This window comes from Scyliorhinus canicula, chromosome 1 (genome assembly GCF_902713615.1).
Source record: "Scyliorhinus canicula chromosome 1, sScyCan1.1, whole genome shotgun sequence".
In the NCBI taxonomy this organism is placed as follows: domain Eukaryota; kingdom Metazoa; phylum Chordata; class Chondrichthyes; order Carcharhiniformes; family Scyliorhinidae; genus Scyliorhinus; species Scyliorhinus canicula.
The window spans coordinates 48,555,785-48,577,899 of record NC_052146.1 but is presented as its reverse complement, the minus strand read 5'-3'; the positions used below and the strand labels follow the sequence as shown (position 1 = coordinate 48,577,899).

The 22,115-nt window shown below is 45.5% G+C and overlaps 1 protein-coding gene across 9 annotated transcripts in view; it reads left to right on the top strand.

Moving 5' to 3' along the window:
• Window positions 1-22,115, top strand: part of mtmr3 (myotubularin related protein 3) — a 139,803-nt gene that overhangs the window by 72,079 nt on the left and 45,609 nt on the right. For all 9 annotated transcript variants that reach the window (XR_005459876.1, XR_005459885.1, XM_038790405.1 and 6 more), the window contains 2 exons: window positions 15,258-15,340; window positions 21,755-21,921. Coding sequence is in view for 7 of the 9 variants with exons in the window: in XM_038790405.1 (XP_038646333.1) it covers window positions 15,258-15,340; window positions 21,755-21,921 (250 nt within the window). In the remaining 2 variants the exon portion in view is untranslated. The remainder of the gene's footprint in view (window positions 1-15,257; window positions 15,341-21,754; window positions 21,922-22,115) is intronic.

The window sequence follows — 22,115 nt, the reverse complement described above, 5'->3', positions numbered from 1 at the left end:
TTCTGTGACCGAGCCAGTTCTGTATCCATCTTGCCATCTCACCTCTGATCCCGTGTGACTTCACATTTTGTACCAATCAGCCATAAGGCACTTTATTAAAGGCTTTACTGAAGTCCATGTGAACAAAATCCATCGCCCTCCCCTCATCAATCATCTTTGTCACCTTCTCAAATAACCTGATCAAGTTACTGAGGCACAACCGCCCCTTCACAAAACCACAGGAACAGGGATCGTGTGCCTTGGTCTCAGAAGATGACATTTGTAGCATTGATTCAGGCTAGATCAATGCTGTAACCAAAATAAAAGTCATTTGAAGAGATTCAGATGTGGAGTTGTGGGAACAATGGACACAGATATGGGAGGTGCCAACATACATAAAAACTTTGGAGGGAAAAGGAAGGATGGAGTTTTTTTAATATATATTTTTTTAAATGTTTAGAGTATCCAATTATTTTGTTTTCCAATCCACCTAACCTGCACATCTTTGGGTTGTGGGGGTGAAACCCACGCAGACACGGGGAGAATGCAAACTCCACACGAGACAGTGACCCAGGGCCGGGATTCGACCCGGGTCCTCATCGCCGCAGGCAGCAATGCTAACAGTTATGCCACGTGCTGCCCTTAGGAAGGATGGAGTTGACACAGTAGTTTGAAAGAAGGAGGGGCTGATGTTTTTTTTAAGGAAGGTGACAGCAATAGCATTGAGAGGAACAGGAGTAGCATCTTGGAGGAAGGAAACAATTCAAATGCCAGCTAGCATGGAAATCAGTAAAGGGATATTTAGGTGGTTAACAATTTAGTGACAGTGAGATCAAAAGAACAAAAGTTAGGTCTTGTCAGTAAGATTAGGTCTGAGGGCATAATAGGATTGAAACTAAAGAAAGCCACAGTTTCGTGGCTAGGATATGGGAGAACATTGGGAGAGATTTAGCTTGGTGGACAAGGGGAAGGTAGGGGAAGCAGCAGACGACCTGAACAGTTAGTCAAAGACTTAGTTGCAAAGGATAACTCCTTTGTACTTGTTGGAGATGAAGCCCGAGGTAAAGTGCAAGCGGTATTTGAGGAGAAAGTTTGGGGGTCATCACCTCTCCAGGAATATCCTGGAGCATGATGTGAACCATGCAGATATGATAAACAGTTGAACAAATGTTCAACAAATGCCACATATACCTACATTTGAACTCCTTACATTTAAGGAAAATAAGATTGGCTCCATACAATGGGGAACAGCAAAGTTGAACTGGCATAAAGGATTTACTGGAGACAGTAACATCAAAGGTGATGGACTTGCGGTGATTGAATAAATTGATAGCTGCAGGAGCACCTGAAGAGTCAAAGGAAATACTGGACATTTGTAAGAAAGACACAACAATAATCATGGGGTGATTTTAATATGCATCTAGACTGGATTAATAAAATTGACCTTGGGCATCTTTGATGTGTTATGATCCCAGTTGATGTAACTGGAGAGGAAAATTCCAGAATGGAACTCTGAAATTTATTTTATTAAACATGGAAAAATTGAATTATAACAAATACAGATTTAAAGATTAACATGGATCACAAAGTACATATTTAATTACAATGGTCTCATCCTCCCCGTGTGTGCGTGGGTTTCCTCCGGGTGCTCCAGTTTCCTCCCACAGTCCAAAGATGTGCAGGTTAGGTGGATTGGCCATGATAAATTGCCCTTAGTGTACAAAATTTCCCTGAGTGTTGGGTGGGGTTACTAGGTGATTGGGATAGGGGGAGGTGTTGACCTTGGGTAGTGTGCTCTTTCCAAGAGCCGGTGTAGAGTCGATGGGCTGAATGGCCTCCTTCTGCACTGTAAATTCTATGAATTAACACACAGTCCCTTTTAAGCACATAAGATGACTGTGTTCTATTACACACACTTCGCTCTGAACACAAATTGATATCTGTGGATTTCTGCTCCGAATCCCCCAGATGATTGTCAAGTCAGGATTTCCAAACCCCACTCCCAAAAACACACTTTCATATCTTCTCTTATCATAATGCTTTCCCTTAGCAGGTTGGATTCGGAAATCCAGACCAGATTTTCCAAATGACACTGAACAGTGAACCTGTTCCATTATTTGACACCAACCTCTTTAGGATTTCTTCGTCTTGATTGCTGTACAAACTGTTCACAATTGCTTTAACTCTCGATTCCCAGACTATTAAACTCTCACAAACCTGAAAAATCACTTTAGATATCTTCCTGGCCTCACGCTGCGATGTCTTTTCAACTCCACTTTACTGAACAGTTCTGTGTTATCGTACCTTTAACCTCAGACTTCTTGCAAACTTCTCTTCATTTCTCTAGTTTCCTTCGCTAGCTGCTCTTCAGTTCTCTGCACTTGTTTTCTTAACAATTACTTCATGGTGTAGCTTTTCTTCCCCCAAAGCTGAGAGAGGTGTTCCCTCCCTAGCCATCAAAACCAACTGCTTCTAGCAGAGCTGTGAGAGCTGCCTTCTTTCTCATTACCTATCTCCCACCTTCCCACACATTCAACTAAAACTTGATGATATTCTACCTTAGGCCCCAGATGCTAAGCAACACCCATATGCTTGCCTTTTATTTATTCTTCACACCATAGCCCTCTCTAAGCACAATAGAAACACAGTTGGAACTGAACCAAACCCCATACCAACGAACACCTTTGTCCAGCATGAATCTATTTATTGGTTTTACCCTTCCAGGCACAGAACGTTACAATAAACCCACTTAAAGCTATACCTTATTTCTAATGTTCATCAATACAAATATAAATCCCTTCAAACTATCTTTGTTTTCCTAATTGATGGACATTGTCCATTTTTTTGAAAAATCCACATTGACTGAAGTCCAGATCTTGAAAATTAAGAATCTGATATCCTTATTGCTGATGACCGATGTTACCATAACAACATTGTCTATTGATTTCCATCATTTGGGGCATTACATATATGACAGTTTGGCAAATGCAACTTCCGTCAGTTAAGCGCTCCCATTTCATGGCAGTTAGAAGTCTTTGGACAACTTCTGGTGGCGACCTAGTGGTCGCACATTTGGCAGCTCCCGTCATGGTAATTTTGTTGGTCCTTTTCCCCAATTAACGGGCAGATGTTTTTGGTTTTTTTTCCAATTAAGGGGCAATTTATTGTGGCCGATCCACCTAACCCGCACATCTTTGGGTTGTGGGGTGAAACCCACGCAGACATGGGGGGAATGTGCAAACTCTACATGGACAGTGACCCAGGCCAGGATTCAAACCCGGGTCCTCGGAACCGCAGTCCCAGTACTATCCCCTGTGCCACATGCTGCCCTGCGGCCAGATGTTTTAACAGAAAATGGTGCAGGTGTGGTGGAGAAAGACTGGTGAATGGATTCGTGACCAAAAGTGGTTTTAGAAGAAAGAAGCTGTTGGAGCAAGAAACATTTCCTGCGCCACAGGGAAAGATGGCAGAGAGCAAGGGTTCGGCCCGACCATCTCAATGGTCGATGGAGCAGCTGGTGGACTTTTTAAATGAGGAGTTCAGCCAGCAGAGAAGAGAAGCTCTTGAGGACCTTGAGAAGACAGTAGATCCGCTGAAAATGGGGATCGATCATGTAGAGCTGAGGTTGGAGATCCAAAGTCAGGCGATCTAGAAAGTTGAGGATGCTGGGTGAGCATGGGGAGCAGCTTACTTCATTGGTGGCCGAAATCAGGATGTTGCGGGATACCCAGAAACGGCTCAAAGAGAAAATGGAGGATCTGGAGAGCCACAGCCAGAGACAGAATTTGAGGATTGTGGGGTTGCCAGAGGGCATCGAGGGAATGGATGCTGGTTTTTACGGAGCCAAAATGTTGGACAAGTTGCTGGGGGAGGGAGTCCTAGACCGGCCCCTGGAGGTGGATCGCATAAGGCACTGATGAGGAAGCCGCAGGCGAAAGAGCCACCGAGTGCAATGGTGGTGAGGTTACAGCGATTCCTTGATAAGGAAAGGATCTTGAGATGGGCCAGGCAGATGAGGAGATGTGCCTGGAGGGTAGTGAGCTCCGTGTATATCAGGTCCTGGGTGCAGAACTGGCCAAGAGGAGAGCGGGTTTCAACCGAGTGAAGTCCGCCCTCTTAAAGAAGGGGGTGAAGTTTGGGATGCTGTACCTGGCCTGCCACTGGGTGACCCACGATGACCACCAGTATCATTTTGGAACACCGCAGGAGGAAATGGGGTTTGTTAGAGGAAATGGGGTTTGTTAGAGACAATGGAGAGGCAGGCGAAGGAGGATATTGAACTTGGGAAGAGGTGCTTGGGGAGCCTCCCCCCTTGCTGGGGAGTTTGGGGATTTTCACCCTTTTCTTGGCTGTTATTGTTTGTTTCTCTCCCGGGGGGGGGGGGGGGGGGGGGGGTCGGAGGAGAGCCCTTTTTTTTCCCCTCTCTCACGGTTACTTGTTGAGATGGTGGAGGGTACTTCTGAGTGAATGAACAGTTTTTCTTTTTCTCCTGTATTCTTTTCCTTCTCTTTCTTTCATATTGTTATTGTTGTTTGCACCATGGGTGTGTGTGAGCAGGGGGGAGGGGAATCAGTGGGGGGTAGGCGCATCAGTGGGGGGTAGGCGCCATGGGCTAGCTAGGCGGGCGAGTTCACGGGAGCACACTAGGCTGTGAGCAGGCGATTATTGTGTTAGTGGGGTTTGGGATTGTTGTTCTGTTTGGCGTGGGGGGGGGGGGGGTCTGCTGGCAGGTGTGGGACTCTTGAAGTACGATTGGGGGGAGGTGGGGGGCGTTGTTGATGGTGGAGGCCTGGAGGGTTGCGTGATGCGGCCCGGAGGCTGGCCCAAGAGGGGCTATGGTTGATCAGGGGGATGGGGTACCCCCGACCAGGCTGATCGTATGGAATGTGAGAGGGCTGAATGGGCTGATCTAGTGGTCTTGCTTGTTCGTGCATTTGAGGAGCTTAAAGGCAGATGTGGCATTCTTGCAGGAAACACACCTGAAGATCGGGAATCAGACCAGGGTAAGGAAAGGGTGCGTAGGTCAGGTCTTTCACTCAGGATTAGATATAAAGACTCTGGGGAGGTGGGGGGGGGGGGGGGGGGGGGGGGGGGGGGTTTTGGTGGTCCTAAAAAAATAAGCGGGTAGCTTTTGCGGTGGGGAAAATAGTAGCAGACTCGGGGAAGATTCGTAATCGTGAATGGGAAATTGAATGGGGTGCCGGTGGTCCTGCTGAACGTTTATGCCCCAAATTGGGATGTGTTGAATTCATGAGGCGGGTGCTGGGAAAGATCCCGAACCTGAACTCTCACCTGCTGATAATGGGGGGGTTATTGAGCCGAAATTGGACCGGTCTAGTCTGCGGAGGGTATCAGCGGTGGCGAGGGATTAGAAAGAGTTTATGGAGCATATAGGAGGAGTGGACGCATGGAGGGTTGGTAGGCCAAGGGTGAAGGAGTTTTAGTTCTTCTCCCATGTACATAGGTGTACTCCCGGATCGACTATTTTGTGATGGATTGGACTTTGTTAGTGGCAGTGTTTGGTTCGGAGTACTCGCCGATTGTGGTCTCGGACCACGTGCCGCATTGGGTGGACTTGCAGGTGGTTCGGGGAAGGGGGGCAGGTTAAGATGTTGGCACACTAATTGAGGAAGCAGGAGACGGCGAGGGAGATTGGATAGGTGAAGGATAGGAGGGGTAATATGGATGGACCCGGTGGGGGATCAAATGGGATATTTAAGGGCTTTCACAAGACGCTATATGATTCGGAACCCCGGCAGGGGTGGAGGGAATGAGGCATTTTTTAGATGGGTTGGAGTTCTCTAAAGTGGAGGAAGACCTGTTGGAGTGGCTTGGAGCACCCATTGGATTAGTAACGGTGATGTAGGGTATGGGGACGATGCAGGCTTCCTGGTGGAATTTTATAAAAAGTTCTCGGGGGACCTGGAACCCCTGCTGGTAAGGACATTAAATGAGGCAAAGGAGGAGCTCCCCCCCACTCACGTTGTTGCAGGCCTTGGTTTCCTTAATTTTAAAGAGGGATAAGGACCCGGAGCAGTGTGGGTCCTACCGCCCAATTTCATTGCTGAATGTGGATGCCAAGGTGCTGGCTAAGATCTTGGCTTCACGGATTGAGGACTATATGCCGGGCGTGATGGGGGAAGACCAGACAGGGTTTGTGAAGAGGAGGCATCTGTCGGCCAACATTGGGCTTTTGTTAAACGTTATAATGATGCCCCCAGAGGGATGAAATGTGGAGGTATCGGTCGCTATGGATGTAGAGAAGGCCTTTCATGGGGTGGAGTGGGGTTACTTGTGGAAGCTGCTGTTGCAGTTTGGGTTTGAGCAGGGTTGGATTGGGTCCGGTTTTTGTAACGGGTAGCGAGTGTGCGGACGAACTGGGTGAGTTTGGGGTATTTTAGGTTGCATCAAGGGACTAGGCAGGCACACCCATTCTCCCCATTGCTCTTTGCCCAGGCAAAAGAGCTATTGGCAATGGCGCTTGGAGAGTAAAGAGGTTGGCAGGGGATAGTTCGGATTGGGGTGGGAGCATAGGATCTCGCTGGATGCGGACGGTTTATTGCTCTATATATCAAACCCACTGGGAGGTATTGGAGGGGGATCATGGGCATATTGGACAAATTCGGCCGGTTCTCTGGGTACCGACGAGGGGGCAGGAGAAGAGGCTGGGGGAACTGCCTTTTAAGGTAGTGGGGGTGAGTTTCAGGTAGCGGAGGGGTGTAATCTGTTACACAAGTTGAATCTGGCCCGGCTGGTGGAGCGAATTAAGGGGGATTTAAGAGGTGGGATATGCTCCCACTGTCGTGGTGGAGCGGGTCCAGTCTGTGAAGATGACGGTTCTCCCGAGGTTTTTGTGTGTGTTCCCGATCTTTATTCCAAAGGCTTTTTTAGGAGGGTTAATGCACTGATTTCGGGGTTGTGTGGGTGGATGAAGCTCCACAAGTGAAGAGGGTGCTGCTACAGCGGGGACAAAGGGGTGGGGTGCTGGCTCTGACAAACTCGATGAATTATTACTGGGCAGCCAATATAGCCATGGTAAGGTAGTGGGGGAGGGGTCAGTGTGGGAGCGGATGGAGGCAGCCTCTTGTAAGGATTCAAGCTTGGGGGCACCTCTGCCGTTTCTGCTAGCCAAGTACTCCATAGGTCCGGTGGTGGTGATGACGGCCCTGAGGGTGTGGGGACAGTGGCGGCAGCACTTGAGGCTAGAACGGGCCTCTGTTTGGGCACCGATTTGTGGGAATCATAGGTTCGCTCCGGGTGGGCTACACGCGGGGTTCCGGGGGTGGCGGTGGGTGGGAATTGAGTGGTTTGGGGACCTATTCATTTGGGCAGCTTATCGAGCTGGGAGGGGCTGGTAGAGGAATATGAGCTGCCCAGCGGGAATGGGCTCCGCTATTTGCAGGTGAGGGACCATGTGAGGAAACAGGTGCCGTCCTTTCCCGACCTGCCCCCGGGATTGCACGACAGGGTGCTGTCAAAAACAGGAGTGAGTGAAGGCAGAGTCACGCAGCTCTACAAAGAGCTAATGAATTGGGAGGGTGCCCCAATAGGAGAAGTCGAGCACGAATGGGAGGATGAGCTGGGAAGGGAGTTGGTGCCTGGGCTGTGGGAAGAGGCTCTGAGGGGAGTGAACGCATCCTCTTTATGTGCGAGGCTTAGCCTTACTTAGTTCAAGATGGTCCACTGGGCACATATCACGGTGGCCAGGAAGAGTAGGTTTTTTGAGAGGGTTGAGGACAGGTGTGGGCGGTGCGCAGATGGGCCCGCAAACCATGTCCACATGTTTTGGGCCTGTCCGAAGCTGGAGGGATTCTGGCAAGGGTTTGTTGACGTTATGTCTGAGGTGTTGAGGGTGAAGGTGGCCCTGAGTCCAGAGGTGGCAGTTTTCGGAGTGTTGGAAGACCCGGGGGTCCAGGGGGTGAGGGAGGCCGGTGTGCTCCCTGGTAGTCGGGAAGTGGATCTTGTTGGAATGGAGGGACTTAGGGCCGCCAAAACCTGGGGTTTGGGTGAGTGACCTTGTGGAATTCCTCATGTTGGAAAAGATCAAGTTCGCCTTGAAAGGGACTGTGGAGGGGGTTTGCCCAGAGATGGAAGCTGCTCATCGACTACTTCAAAAATAGTAAAGGTGTCAGCAGTGGGGAGGAGGGTGTTGGGGGTTTTTTAAAAAAGATGTTGGGGAGGTGGAGGGTAGCGGCAGGGAGGGGGGTTAAATATTTGAATTCCTGTTTTCTCTCTTTTTGGTTGTTTGATGTATATCTGTGTGTGTGTGTGTGTGTGTATGTATATATCTATATTATATATATATATTTTAAAATTCTTTGTATGCAAATGTTTAGTCAGCTTCACATTTATCACTGAACCGTTGATAGTGTAACCTGTACCTTGCCATGGGAGGACTCTGGCACTGCTCTCTGCCACCTCAGCACAGTATGCTGCAGCTTGTAGATGCTCTGCAACATAGAACATAGAACGATACAGCGCAGTACAGGCCCTTCGGCCCTCGATGTTGCACCGACATGGAAAAAATCTAAAAGCCATCTAACCTACACTATGCCCTTATCATCCATATGCTTATCCAATAAATTTTTAAATGCCCTCAATGTTGGCGAGTTCACTACTGTTGCAGGTAGGGCATTCCACGGCCTCACCACTCTTCGCGTAAAAAACCCACCTCTGACCTCTGTCCTATATCTATTACCCCTCAATTTAAGGCTATGTCCCCTCGTGCTAGCCACCTCCATCCGCGGGAGAAGGCTCTTGCTGTCCACCCTATCTAACCCTCTGATCATTTTGTATGCCTCTATTAAGCCACCTCTTAACCTTCTTCTCTCTAACGAAAACAACCTCAAGTCCATCAGCCTTTCCTCATAAGATTTTCCCTCCATACCAGGCAACATCCTGGTAAATCTCCTCTGCACCCGTTCCAAAGCTTCCACGTCCTTCCTATAATGAGGCGACCAGAACTGTACGCAATACTCCAAATGCGGCCGTACTAGAGTTTTGTACAACTGCAACATGACCTCATGGCTCCGGAACTCAATCCCTCTACCAATAAAGGCCAACACACCATAGGCCTTCTTCACAACCCTATCAACCTGGGTGGCAACTTTCAGGGATCTATGTACATGGACACCGAGATCCCTCTGCTCATCCACACTACCAAGAATTTTACCATTAGCCAAATATTCCGCATTCCTGTTATTCTTTCCAAAGTGAATGACCTCACACTTCTCCACATTAAACTCCATTTGCCACCTCTCAGCCCAGCTCTGCAGCTTATCTATGTCCCTCTGTAACCTGCAACATCCATCCGCACTGTCTACAACTCCACCGACTTTAGTGTCGTCTGCAAATTTACTCACCCATCCTTCTGCGCCCTCCTCTAGGTCATTTATAAAAATGACAAACAGCAACGGCCCCAGAACAGATCCTTGTGGTACGCCACTCGTAACTGAACTCCATTCTGAACATTTCCCATCAACTACCACTCTCTGTCTTCTTTCAACTAGCCAATTTCTGATCCACATCTCTAAATCACCCTCAATCCCCAGCCTCCGTATTTTCTGCAATAGCCGACCGTGGGGAACCTTATCAAACGCTTTACTGAAATCCATATACACCACATCAACTGCTCTACCCTCGTCTACCTGTTCAGTCACCTTCTCAAAGAACTCGATAAGGTTTGTGAGGCATGACCTACCCTTCACAAAACCATGCTGACTGTCCCTAATCATATTATTCCTATCTAGATGATTATAAATCGTATCTTTTATAATCCTCTCCAAGACTTTACCCACCACAGACGTTAGGCTCACCGGCCTATAGTTACCGGGGTTATCTCTACTCCCCTTCTTGAACAAAGGGACCACATTTGCTATCCTCCAGTCCTCTGGCACTATTCCTGTAGCCAATGATGACCTAAAAATCAAAGCCAAAGGCTCAGCAATCTCTTCCCTGGAATCCTAGGATAAATCCCATCCGGCCCCGGGGACTTATCTATTTTCACCTTGTCCAGAATTGCCAACACTTCTTCCCTACGCACCTCAATGCCATCTATTCTAATAGCCTGGGTCTCAGCATTCTCCTCCACAATATTATCTTTTTCTTGAGTGAATACTGATGAAAAGTATTCATTTAGTATCTCGCTTATCTCCTCAGCCTCCACACACAACTTCCCACCACTGTCCTTGACTGGCCCTACTCTTACCCTAGTCATTCTTTTATTCCTGACATACCTATAGAAAGCTTTTGGGTTTTCCTTGATCCTACCTGCCAAAGACTTCTCATGTCCCCTCCTTGCTCGTCTCAGCTCTCTCTTTAGATCCTTCCTCGCTTCCTTGTAACTATCAAGCGCCCCAGCTGAAACTTCACGCCTCATCTTCACATAGGCCTTCTTCTTCCTCTTAACAAGAGATTCCACTTCTTTGGTGAACCACGGTTCCCTCGCTCGACCCCTTCCTCCCTGCCTGACTGGTACGTACTTATCAAGAACATGCAATAGCTGTTCCTTGAACAAGCTCCACATATCCAGTGTGCCCAACCCTTGCAGCCTACTTCTCCAACCAACACATCCTAAGTCATGTCTAATGGCATCATAATTGCCCTTCCCCCAGCTATAACTCTTGCCCTGCGGGGTATACTTATCCCTTTCCATCACTAACGTAAAGGTCACCGAATTGTGATCACTGTTTCCAAAGTGCTCACCTACCTCCAGATCTAACACCTGGCCTGGTTCATTACCCAAAACCAAATCCAATGTGGCCTCGCCTCTTGTTGGCCTGTCAACATATTGTGTCAGGAAACCCTCCTGCACACATTGTACAAAGAATGACCCATCTAATGTACTCGAACTATATCTTTTCCAGTCAATATTTGGAAAGTTAAAGTCTCCCATAACAACTACCCTGTTACTTTCGCTCTTTTCCAGAATCATCTTCGCCATCCTTTCCTCTACATCCCTAGAACTATTAGGTGGCCTATAGAAAACTCCCAACAGGGTGACCTCTCCTTTCCTGTTTCTAACCTCAGCCCATACTACCTCAGAAGAAGAGTCCCCATCTAGCATCCTTTCCGCCACCGTAACACTGTCCTTGACTAGCAGCGCCACACCTCCCCCTCTTTTGCCCCCTTCTCTGAGCTTACTAAAACACCTAAACCCCGGAACCTGCAACAACCATTCCTGTCCCTGCTCTATCCATGTCTCTGAAATGGCCACAACATCGAAGTCCCAGGTACCAACCCATGCTGCCAGTTCCCCTACCTTATTTCGTATAGTCCTGGCATTGAAGTAGACACACTTCAAACCACCTACCTGAACACTGGCACCCTCCTGCGAAGTCAAATCTGTGCTCCTGACCTCTATACTCTCAATCTCCCGTACCCCAAAACTACAATCCAGGTTCCCATGCCCCTGCTGAATTAGTTTTAACCCCCCCCAAAGAGCACTAACAAATCTCCCCCCCAGGATATTGGTGCCCCTCAGGTTCAGATGTAGACCATCCTGTCTATAGAGGTCCCACCTTCCCCAGAAAGAGCCCCAGTTATCCAGAAATCTGAATCCCTCCCGCCTGCACCATCCCTGTAGCCACGTGTTTAATTGCTCTCTCTCCCTATTCCTCATCTCACTATCACGTGGCACGGGCAACAACCCAGAGATAACAACTCTGTTTGTTCTCGCTCTGAGCTTCCATCCTAGCTCCCTAAAGGCCTGCCTGACATCCTTGTCCCCTTTCCTACCTATGTCGTTAGTGCCAATGTGGACTACGACTTGGGGCTGCTCCCCCTCCCCCTTAAGGACCCGGAAAACACGATCCGAGACATCACGTACCCTTGCACCTGGGAGGCAACATACCAAACGTGAGTCTCTCTCGCTCCCACAAAATCTCCTATCTGTGCCCCTGACTATTGAGTCCCCAATTACTAATGTTCTACTCCTTTCCCCCCTTCCCTTCTGAGCAACAGGGACAGACTCCGTGCCAGAGGCCCGTATCCCATGGCTTACCCCTGGTAAGTCGTCCCCCCCACAAGTATCCAAAACGGTATACTTGTTACTCAGCGGAACGACCGCAGGGGGTCCCTGCACTGACTGCTTCTTCCCAGTCCCTCTTACAGTTACCCATCTAAGTCCCTCTTACAGTTACCCATCGTAGTGAGCTTCGTATTAGCTGTGCCCTCATTGTCATTGCACTACTTGGAATCTTCTGTATCACCTTTTGTACTAATAGTAATTCAGTCGGTCTTTGTTATTATGAGGAACCTTGACCAAGAACAGTCTTGAGATAAAACCGAGAACGGAAAATCTTCATCAGTCCCCATTTTAAAATCATACATTCTATTCTTATTTTTATATATTCCATTTACTTATTTTGATATATTCCATTCTAACTTTATATATTCTCACGTATATTGGAAATCACCTATGTAAACTTGTAATGTTCTCATTTCACTTTGGTGGCAATGATGCTGCTTGCACAGTTAAAGTCTCCATAGGCAGTTTCCGTTCCGAACATGGACTTAGGAATTTATAATGGAAGAGATTGACTAGAAATATGCACAGATGCAAAGTTTGACACAAAAATTACATTGGTTTAGATATTTTTGCCTATTTGAATTGGAGCCAAAAATTGTCCCTAAAACCTTTGTATCAAGGTTCTCTACCCAAAAGTTTTGACTTTGTTTTTGCTTTCAAGTGTGCTCAATGTGCTCAATTATGATTTAACATAAAAAATTCTAGTTTGGAATGAATTTGACATCAAACTTGATGATGCGCTTAAAGCTATCCATCCAGTGTGCTCAAAGGTATCCAGTGCGTTCAGCAATCTACATTGAAAAATACACGGGAATTAATTAATTAATTTGAACATATCTGGATATTTTTCATTTAATCCAAAACATCATTCTATTATACAGTACATGCTGGACAGTGCCACCAAATCCTCATTGGTTCGTAGTGCCCCCAACACTGACCACAGTCTCCGAGTCTAATCTAATCCCGTACCAGCCTCCCCGGACAGGCGCCGAAATGTGGCGACTAGGGGCTTTTCACAGTAACTTCATTGAAGCCTACTCGTGACAATAAGCGATTTTCATTTCATTTTTCATTCATCTCTTCACCCTCCCAACCTCTCCCTCCATTCTCTGGGCCTTGCACTCCACTGAATTCAAAGCCCCGCCAAAGCTGCCTGCCCGCAGACCTCTCCCGAATAACATCTCACCTCCCCAATACTTACCTCATTGCAATGGGGAGAAAGAAGGGGAAAGAAGAGAAGAGGGGAATCAGGAGGAGGGCAGTGGGGAGGGGAACCAGGAGGAGTGGCAGTGGGGCGGGGAACCGAGAGGAGTGGCAGTGGGAGTAAGTGAGAGGAGCGGGAGTAAGGCTGGGGAGAGGAGAGGTAAGGTGGCGAACAGCAGAAGAAAACTTCTGCATACTTGGGGAAAGGGGGGGTGAATGGGGCATTTTTTTTTTTGTTTGCACTTACCTTGATAAACCTAAAATCCAAAACGCTGAAAGACCTTCCTGCTGGAACTTTCTGGTCCTGCCAACGGTGGACTCCACCACTGCCAGGACCGGAAAATCCTACCTTTCATTTCAGATACCCAGGCTAGGATTTTTGCCACAGGCTTCAGCAGCCCAAAATCATTGTTAAATAGGGGTCAGAAGCCTGCATTGGGATCGAAACAGTCTGATTTACCCTGAATCTTTCAAACCCATTTAACCTCCTTGACCAAGACTTTGATCATATGACCTCAAACAGCCTTATGTTGGCTCACCCCATCTCAAATATGTGACTTTTGAAAGTTCAGGGGGGTGGATGCAGAAGCACATTTATCCAGTGTGGAGGCAGGGAAACTTGTGGTGGTGGAGAAAATTGCTCTGGGTGGGGGGGAGAAGGGGCTGCAATCTGGGTGGGTGCATGGAGAGGTGCAGTTTGTGTTGCACGAGTTATAGGTCATGAAGAAATGCAAGGAAATACCTCACCAAAAAGGGTCTGGTATTTCTAAGACTGGCTTGGTTTGATGATGTTTGAAGATGTTGAAAATTGGAAATACAGAAAACAAATGTATCATTTTTGGTTTGCGAATGCTGAAATGATGATCGCAAATGTTGAGCATTGTGGTTTAGGACAAAGTTGACATTGTGATGCTTGTAATGTTAAATAATAGCTAAATGATTGGCTTTGAGTGCAATTGATGTCAAGTAATTAATAAATGATTGCTTTCAGGTGCATCAAAGCCAAATGATGCTAAATGATTACTTTTGTGCGCAATTGATATAAAATAAGTGCAAATAAATGATGTTGAATGTAAATTATGTCAAACTTTTCAGGTAGGGAAGGTAAAACAGCAGCTCATTATCAACCTGGCTGGTATATGCACTCCTTTGCATAATGCAAGACGGTATCACTCAACCTGAACAAGAGCATGCCCTACACCGATTCCAATAACTTAACAGCTATTGACGTCTCATGATTGGCTTGGCAGTTTATTGCTTGAAATGAGGAGGACCCATCTTTTCCCGTTCCCCACTGCCGAAGTGCTTAGATGAAAAAATACAAAAAATTGAAAGTACAGTAAAATGAGTTTACAACCCAGCTGACAGACAGTGCAAGCATTTGAAGTAGAAAAATACGAGACTGCAGATGTGGAAACAGCAAAAATGAGGCATGTAATTTTCGATACAGCAGTAATTAATAAGTAATTAACCATAGTCAGTGTATAAAGGAGAAAAGGAAATATATAACCTACACAATGAATAATGAAAAATCACTAGGCATAAACCAATCTTTCTATCTGATTCACATTTCACTACATGTTGAGAGTTCAGGAAGAGACAAAGCCAGGAGGTACAAAGACAGTAGGAATGATGCTGAAGTTCTATAATATGTACAGATACAGTCTCATCTCAGAAATATGGTATAACCTTGAGATGGCGTTGAAGAGGATGTCTATATAATATGCGAGAAAGGGAATGAAGCCTACAGCAATTTCCGTAGGAAAGTCAAAGATGATGAATAATCATTTCTAATTGGACTATCTGGCAGAATATATTTACCTAATGAATGTGCAAAGGCTATTAAATTGCAGGTTTATATGTTTTGGTAAAAGAAAAACTATAGACTAATATTTTTTGCTCCTATTGGTCACTGATGACTCAATACGGATTTACCTAGAACTACTTATTTTGCAGTTTGTTTTTCTGTTATGGATTACCTTTTAAAGAATTTATGTTCAATATAGGTTATTGTTAAATTACCTATTCTTACTGGTGCTTTTGACAGGTTCCTTTGCAGCTGGTTGAAAGTGTTGAATGCCGTGAGATGTTCCAACTTCATTTGACTTGTAAAGACTGCAAAGTTATCAGGTACATGAATTTAGATTGTAGGAGATGTTATTATGTTTCTAGATTTTAACTCTTTTGAGATATCTAATGAATATGCCATATATATATGTTAATGTCATATTTATGGAAACTGTATGCAATTGTAGTAAGTCACTGACATTTATTTTGTAATTTCCATCTATAAAAGTTTCAAACTAATCATGTGAATACTACATGTATGTTAAATATTGGGGTGATTGCGCCTAAATTAGTTGCACGATGAGAACCGTAAAAGTACTTCACTGATTTATTAGAACTGTTACTGCAATTCCCTGTTAAATTGGACAAGGCTTTAAGTATCTTGGAACGGTTTTTGGAATCGCTTTCTCCTTCCTGTGCTGAAAAATACCACACACAATTAAGTAACCTAATGGCGCACTGTTATCCTGTGCCTTGCCTTCGTTGATACTGATTTGTAAATAGTTGCAAGGGGGCAGCACGGTGGCGCAGTGGTTAGCACTGCTGCCTCACGGCACTGAGGACCCAGGCACAATCCCGGCCCTCGGTCACTGTCCGTGAGTGTTTGCACATTCTCCCAGTGTCTGTGTGGGTCTCACCCCCACAACTGAAAAAGACGTGCAAGGAAGGTGAATTGACCAAGCTAAATTGCCCCTTAATTGGGAAAAAATGAATTGGGTCCTCTAAATTTGAAAAAAAAAGGTAAATATTGCAAGACGATGCAGAGTAGCCGACCTGGTTGAGGTGCTCAATTTTTGCTTCCAAATGATCACCGACAAGTGTGAATTTGAGACATGGGCAATTAGCAAGTACAAACGTGTATTGTCTTATATGGGGCAGCACAGTAACATAGTGGTTAGCAATGTTGCTTCACAGCGCCAGGGTCCCAGGTTCGATTCCCAGCTTGGGTCACTGTCTGTGCGGAGTTGCACGTTCTCCCCGTGTCTGTGTGGGTTTCCTCCAAGTGCTTCTGATTCTTCCCACAATTCCCAAAAGACGTGCTGTTGGGTGAATTGGACATTCTGAGTTCTCCCTCTGTGTCCGAACAGGTGCCAGAATGTGGTGACTAGGGGCTTTTCACAGTAACTTCATTGCAGTGTTAATGTAAGCCGACTTGTGACAATAAAGATTATTATTAGTAGTAGTATTAGGATTACATTTGTATATTGTGCCGGTGGGCAGTGAATTACCATAATTCTGTGGAAATATTTTTGCAGTGCAGTTGAGCCAGATTAGCATGCGTCTTGATTCAAGTGTGGTTTTCCAGCATCACTTTCCTATTGAGTCCTATCTATAATATTTTATATATCCATGTTTATGCACACTTCCTGCCTACAAAACCAACCGTCCTAATATAATTTTGGTATCAACTTCTGCCATTGCATATGATGTTTACATTTATAATGAAATAGTTAACGTAAACTTTTACACTAATTCTACTATTCTTCCAGTAATGGTGCTGCTGCAACACTTCTGGTCTTGTTCATAGGTTCATAAGATATAGGAGCAGAATCTGGCCATTCAGCCCATCGAGTCTGCTCCGCCATTCTATCATGGCTGATATGTTCCTTATCTGCTACCTACAGTGTTACAGATCAAGAGCTGGATTGCAAAATCAGCCACAGCTTCTCCTCCCTAGAATTCATGACCCAGGAGTGGGAGTGGGTAATTTAGTCTCCCGAGCCTAATACCCTCAATATGATCAGGGCTGATCCCATCCTGGCCTCAACTCCATTGTCCTGCCGTTCTCCATTACCCTCCAACACATTACCAATTAAAAATCTGTCCAACTCCTCCTTGAATTTACTCCCTTTTCCTGCATCCACCGCCCTCTAGGGTAGTGAATTCCACAAATTCACAGCCCTTTGTGAGAAGTAGTTTTTCCTCAAATCTGTTTTAAATTTGCCACCTCTTATTCCAAGATTAATGATGTGGCGATGCCGGCGTTGGACTAGGGTGAGCACAGTAAGAAGTCTTACAACACCAGGTTAAAGTGCAACAGGTTTGATTCAAACACGAGCTTTCGGAGCGCAGCTCCTTCCTCAGGTGAATGTCGAGGTATGTTCCAGAAACATTTATATAGACAAAGTCAGAGATGCTGGACAATGCTTGGAATGCAGGCATTTGCAGGTAATCAAATCATTGCAGATCCAGGGAGAGGGATAATCACAGGTTAAAGAGGTGTAAATTGTCTCAAGCTCGAACAGTTGGTAGGGTTTTGCAAGTCTAGGCCTGATGGTGGGGCGTGGATGTAATGCGACATGAATCCAAGATCCCTGTTGAGGCCGCACTCATGCGTGCGGAACTTAGCTATAAGTTTTTGCTCGGCAATTCTGCGTTGTCGCGTGTCCTGAAGACCGCCTTGGAGAACGCTTACCCGGAGATCAGAGGCTGAATGCCCTTGACTGCTGAAGTGTTCCCCGACTGGAAGGGAACATTCCTGCCTGGTGATTGTTGCACGATGCCCGTTCATTCGTTGTCGCAGTGTCTGCATTGGATGTAATGCGACATGAATCCAAGATCCCTGTTGAGGCCGCCCTCATGCGTGCGGAACTTAGCTATAAGTTTTTGCTTGGCAATTCTGCGTTGTCGCGTGTCCTGAAGACCGCCTTGGAGAACGCTTACCCGGAGATCAGAGGCTGAATGCCCTTGACTGCTGAAGTGTTCCCCGACTGCTGAAGTGTTCCCCGCCAATGTACCACGCGTGCAGATCCAGGGAGAGGGATAATCACGTGGTATAATCTTACTGCCCAAGATTAATGACCCCTCGTTTTAGAATGCCCCACAAGAGCAAGCGTCAGGTCCACGTCTACTTTATCCATACCTTTTAGCATCTTGTATACCTCAATTAGATCTCCCTCATTCTTCTAAACTCTAGAGAATATATGCCTAAACTGTTCAATCTCTCCTTATATGACAAACCCCTCATCTCTGGAATCAATCTTGTGAATCTCCTCTGGATTGCCTCCAATGCCACTACATCTTTCCTCAAATAAGGGGACCACATCTGTGCACAATGCTCCAGGTGTGATCTTGCCAATGCCTTCTATAGTTGCAACACTTCCTTACCTTTATACTCAATTCCTTTTGCTATAAATGCCAACATTCCATTTGCTTTCCTTATTGTCTGCTGTACCTACATGCTCATTTTCTGTGACTCGCACATGAGGAAACCCAGATCCCTCTCATCGGAGCACCCCAAAGCCTCTCCCAAATTTAGATAATAAGTTGCCTTTCCATTTTTTCGACCAAAATGAATGACCTCAACTTATCCACGTTAAACTCCATCTGCCACATTTTTGGCCCACTCTCCTAACCTATCCATATCCATTTGTAAGGTTCTTATTTCTCATTGCAACTTACTGTCCCACCTATTTTTGTGTCATCTGCAAATTTGGCTATAGAACCTTCTATCCAAGTCTTAATATAGATTGTAAATAGTGGGGGCCCAAGGACCGAACCCTGTGGCACCCCACTAGTTACATCTTGCCATCCAGAAAAATACCCATTTACCCCGACTCTGTCTGCTGTCCGTCAGCCAGTCTTCTTTCTATCCAAGCTAATAGGTTTCCCCTAATCCCATGAGATCTCACCTTGTGAATCAACCTTCTGTATGGCACCTTATCAAACACCTTCTGGAAGTCCAGATATACAGGATCCTCATTATCCACTTTGCTTGTTACATCTTCAAAGAACTCGAGCAAATTAGTCAAACATGATTTGCCCTTCATAAAACAATGCTGACTCTGATGGATAGCGCTTTGGCTTTCCAAATGTCGTGATAATACATCCTTGTTAATTGATTCTAACAATTTTCCAACTACAGATGTTAAACTAACTGGTCTGAAATTTCCCACATTCTGCCGCCCTCCTTTTTTGAATAAGGGCATTATGCTAGCACTTTTCCAATCCACCAGAAACTTGCCCGTGTTGAGGGATTTTTGGAATATTATAACCAATGGATCCACTATCTCTGCTGCCACTTCCTTTAACACCCTAGGATGTAGACCATCAGCCCTGGGGACGTGCCCTGCCTCAATCCCAAGAGTTTGTTGAGTACTGTTTCCCTATTGATGCTGATTGTTCCAAATTCCACCCTTTGTATTACCTCTGAATTGTGGCATCTGCTGCAGAGAAACCCCTATGCTCGACAGACTTTTTAAATACTATTTTCCAAATAGCGAATAACACATAACAAAGAATATGACTTTCCTAGAGCATGGCTGCAAGTCTGATCTGATTATCTCCTGACCCCACTTAACATTACATTTGATCTTGAATCCCTGTATGCAATGCCGTGGGAAATTAAGTTTTGTAATTATAGAATTTACAGTGCAGAAGGAGGCCACTCGGCCCATTGAGTCCGCACCAGCTCCTGGAAAAACACCCTACTTAAGCCCACACCTCCTCCCTATTCCCGTAACCCAGCAACCCGCCTAACCTAAGGACAATTTACCATTGCCAATCCATCAAACCCACACATCTTTGGACTGTGGGAGCATCCGGAGGAAACCCATGCAAACACGGGGAGAGCATGCAGACTTCGCACAGACAATGAACCAAGCCGGGAATCGAACCTTGGACCCTGGCACTGTGAAGCAACAGTGGTAACCACTGTGCTACCGTGCCGCCCTATATAAGACAATACACGTTTGCACTTGCCAATTGCCCATGTCACAAATTCACACTTGTTGGGTGATCATTTAGAAGCAAACATTGAGCACCTCAGCCAGAAATATGTAATACTTTTTTTCTTTTTTTAAATTTAGAGTACCCAATTCTTTTTTCCAATTAAGGGACAATTTAGCATGGCCAATTCACCTACCCTGCACATCTTTTCGGGTTGTGGGGTGAGATGCGGGGAGCCACTCAGATCGCACCCAGGTCCTCAGTGCCGTGAGGCAGCAGTGCTAATCACTGCACCACTATGCTGCCCTATAAATGTGTAATACTAACCTAAAATAATTTATCATAACAAAAAAATCAGGAAAATGAGCACATAATCTTTTGCCTTTATTTAATTAGGTAATTTCATAAAACTAATCAGTACACTCCGTTAAGGAATTTGCATTTATTTAGCACAATTCACCATTTCAGCATCAGCCCAAATTGCTATACCGTGAACAAAGTACTTTTTAAATGTACAGGAAGAAGTCTTACAACACCAGGTTTAAGTCCAACAGGTTTGTTTCGAATCACTAGCTTTTGGAACACTGCTCCTTCCTCAGGTGAATGAAGATGTGGGTTTCAGAAACAGATATATAGACAAAGTCAAAGATGCAAGACGATACTTGAATGCGAGTCTTTGCAGGTGATTAAGTCTACAGGTCCAGACGGAGCAACTGGAGAGAGGGATAATCACAGGTTAAAGAGGTGTGAATTGTCTCAAGCCAGGACAGTTGGTAGGATTTTGCAAGCCCAGGCCAGATGCGACATGAATCCAAGGTCTCGGCTGAGGCCTTGCTCATGTGTGCAGAACTTGGCTATTAGTTCTGCTCGACAATTCCGCGTTGTCGCGCATCCTGAAGGCCGCCTTGGAGAACGCTTACCGGAAGATCAGAGGCTGAATGCCCTTGACAGCTGAAGTGTTCCCTGACTGGAAGGGAACATTCCTGCCTGGCAATTGTCGCGCGATGTCCATTTTTCCAGTGTTGCGTCTGCATGGTCTCACCAATGTACCACACTTCGGGACATCCTTTCCTGCAGTGTATGAGGTAGACAACGTTGGCCGAGTCGCACTTTGTCTATATATATGTTTCTGGAACCAACCTCTTCATTCACCTGAGGAAAGAGCAGTGCGCCGAAAGCTAGTGATTCGAAACAAACCTGTTGGAATCTAACCTGGTGTTTTAAGACTTATTACTGTACTCACCCCAGTCCAACGCCAGCATCTCCACATGATTTTTAAATGTAGTTACTGTTGTGACGTAGGCAATGTGACAGCCAGTTTGCACACAGCAAAGTCTCACCAACAGCAGTGAGATATATAACCAGTCACTTTATTTCAGTACTGTTTATTACGAGATAAATATTGACCAGGACACCAGGAAAGTTGCATTGTTCCTTTTCGGATAATGTCAAGTGTTTTTTTATGCCTTGTGAAGCAGACAAGAGTCTCCATTTAACATTTTACGTAAAAGACAGTACCTCGAACAATTTAACACTTGTTTGCTACTGCGGTGTTGATCTGTATCCTCTCTTGTCTGGAAGGGGGCTTGATTATTCTGATTGATAGGTGAGGGTGTTGTGATTGAGCTGAAGCTATTTAAGGTCTAAAGAGTTGTCTCCTTTAACAAACATTAACAAGGGACCTGCTGAATACTCTTGAGGGTAAAATATATGGAATCATATAAATTAGCATTACATTTTATTTTGTAATTTTTATTAGTTGCTATTTAACCCATTTTGTACATATGATTTTATTTTAAAACACGACAGGTGTCAGTTTTCTACCTTTGAACAATGTCAAGAGTGGGTAAAACGCATAAACAATGTTATACGACCACCTACAAGGATAGAAGACCTCTTTGCCTTTGCGTACCATGCTTGGTGTATGGATGTATATGCTAGTGAAAAAGAGCAACATGGAAACTTATGTCGACCAGGTATTGTTCATCAGTATGTGTTAATTTCTCCACGTAATTTAGATGTACAGAGTATTTCCTTCCCATACAGTTTTCTTCTTGTTTTATAGAAAAATAATTGCAACTGTCAGGAACTACATTTATGAATTTGGCTGATAAGAACTGCACCTGTTGATTGGATATATCAAATGTGAACAATCGTTTTCTCCCATTTC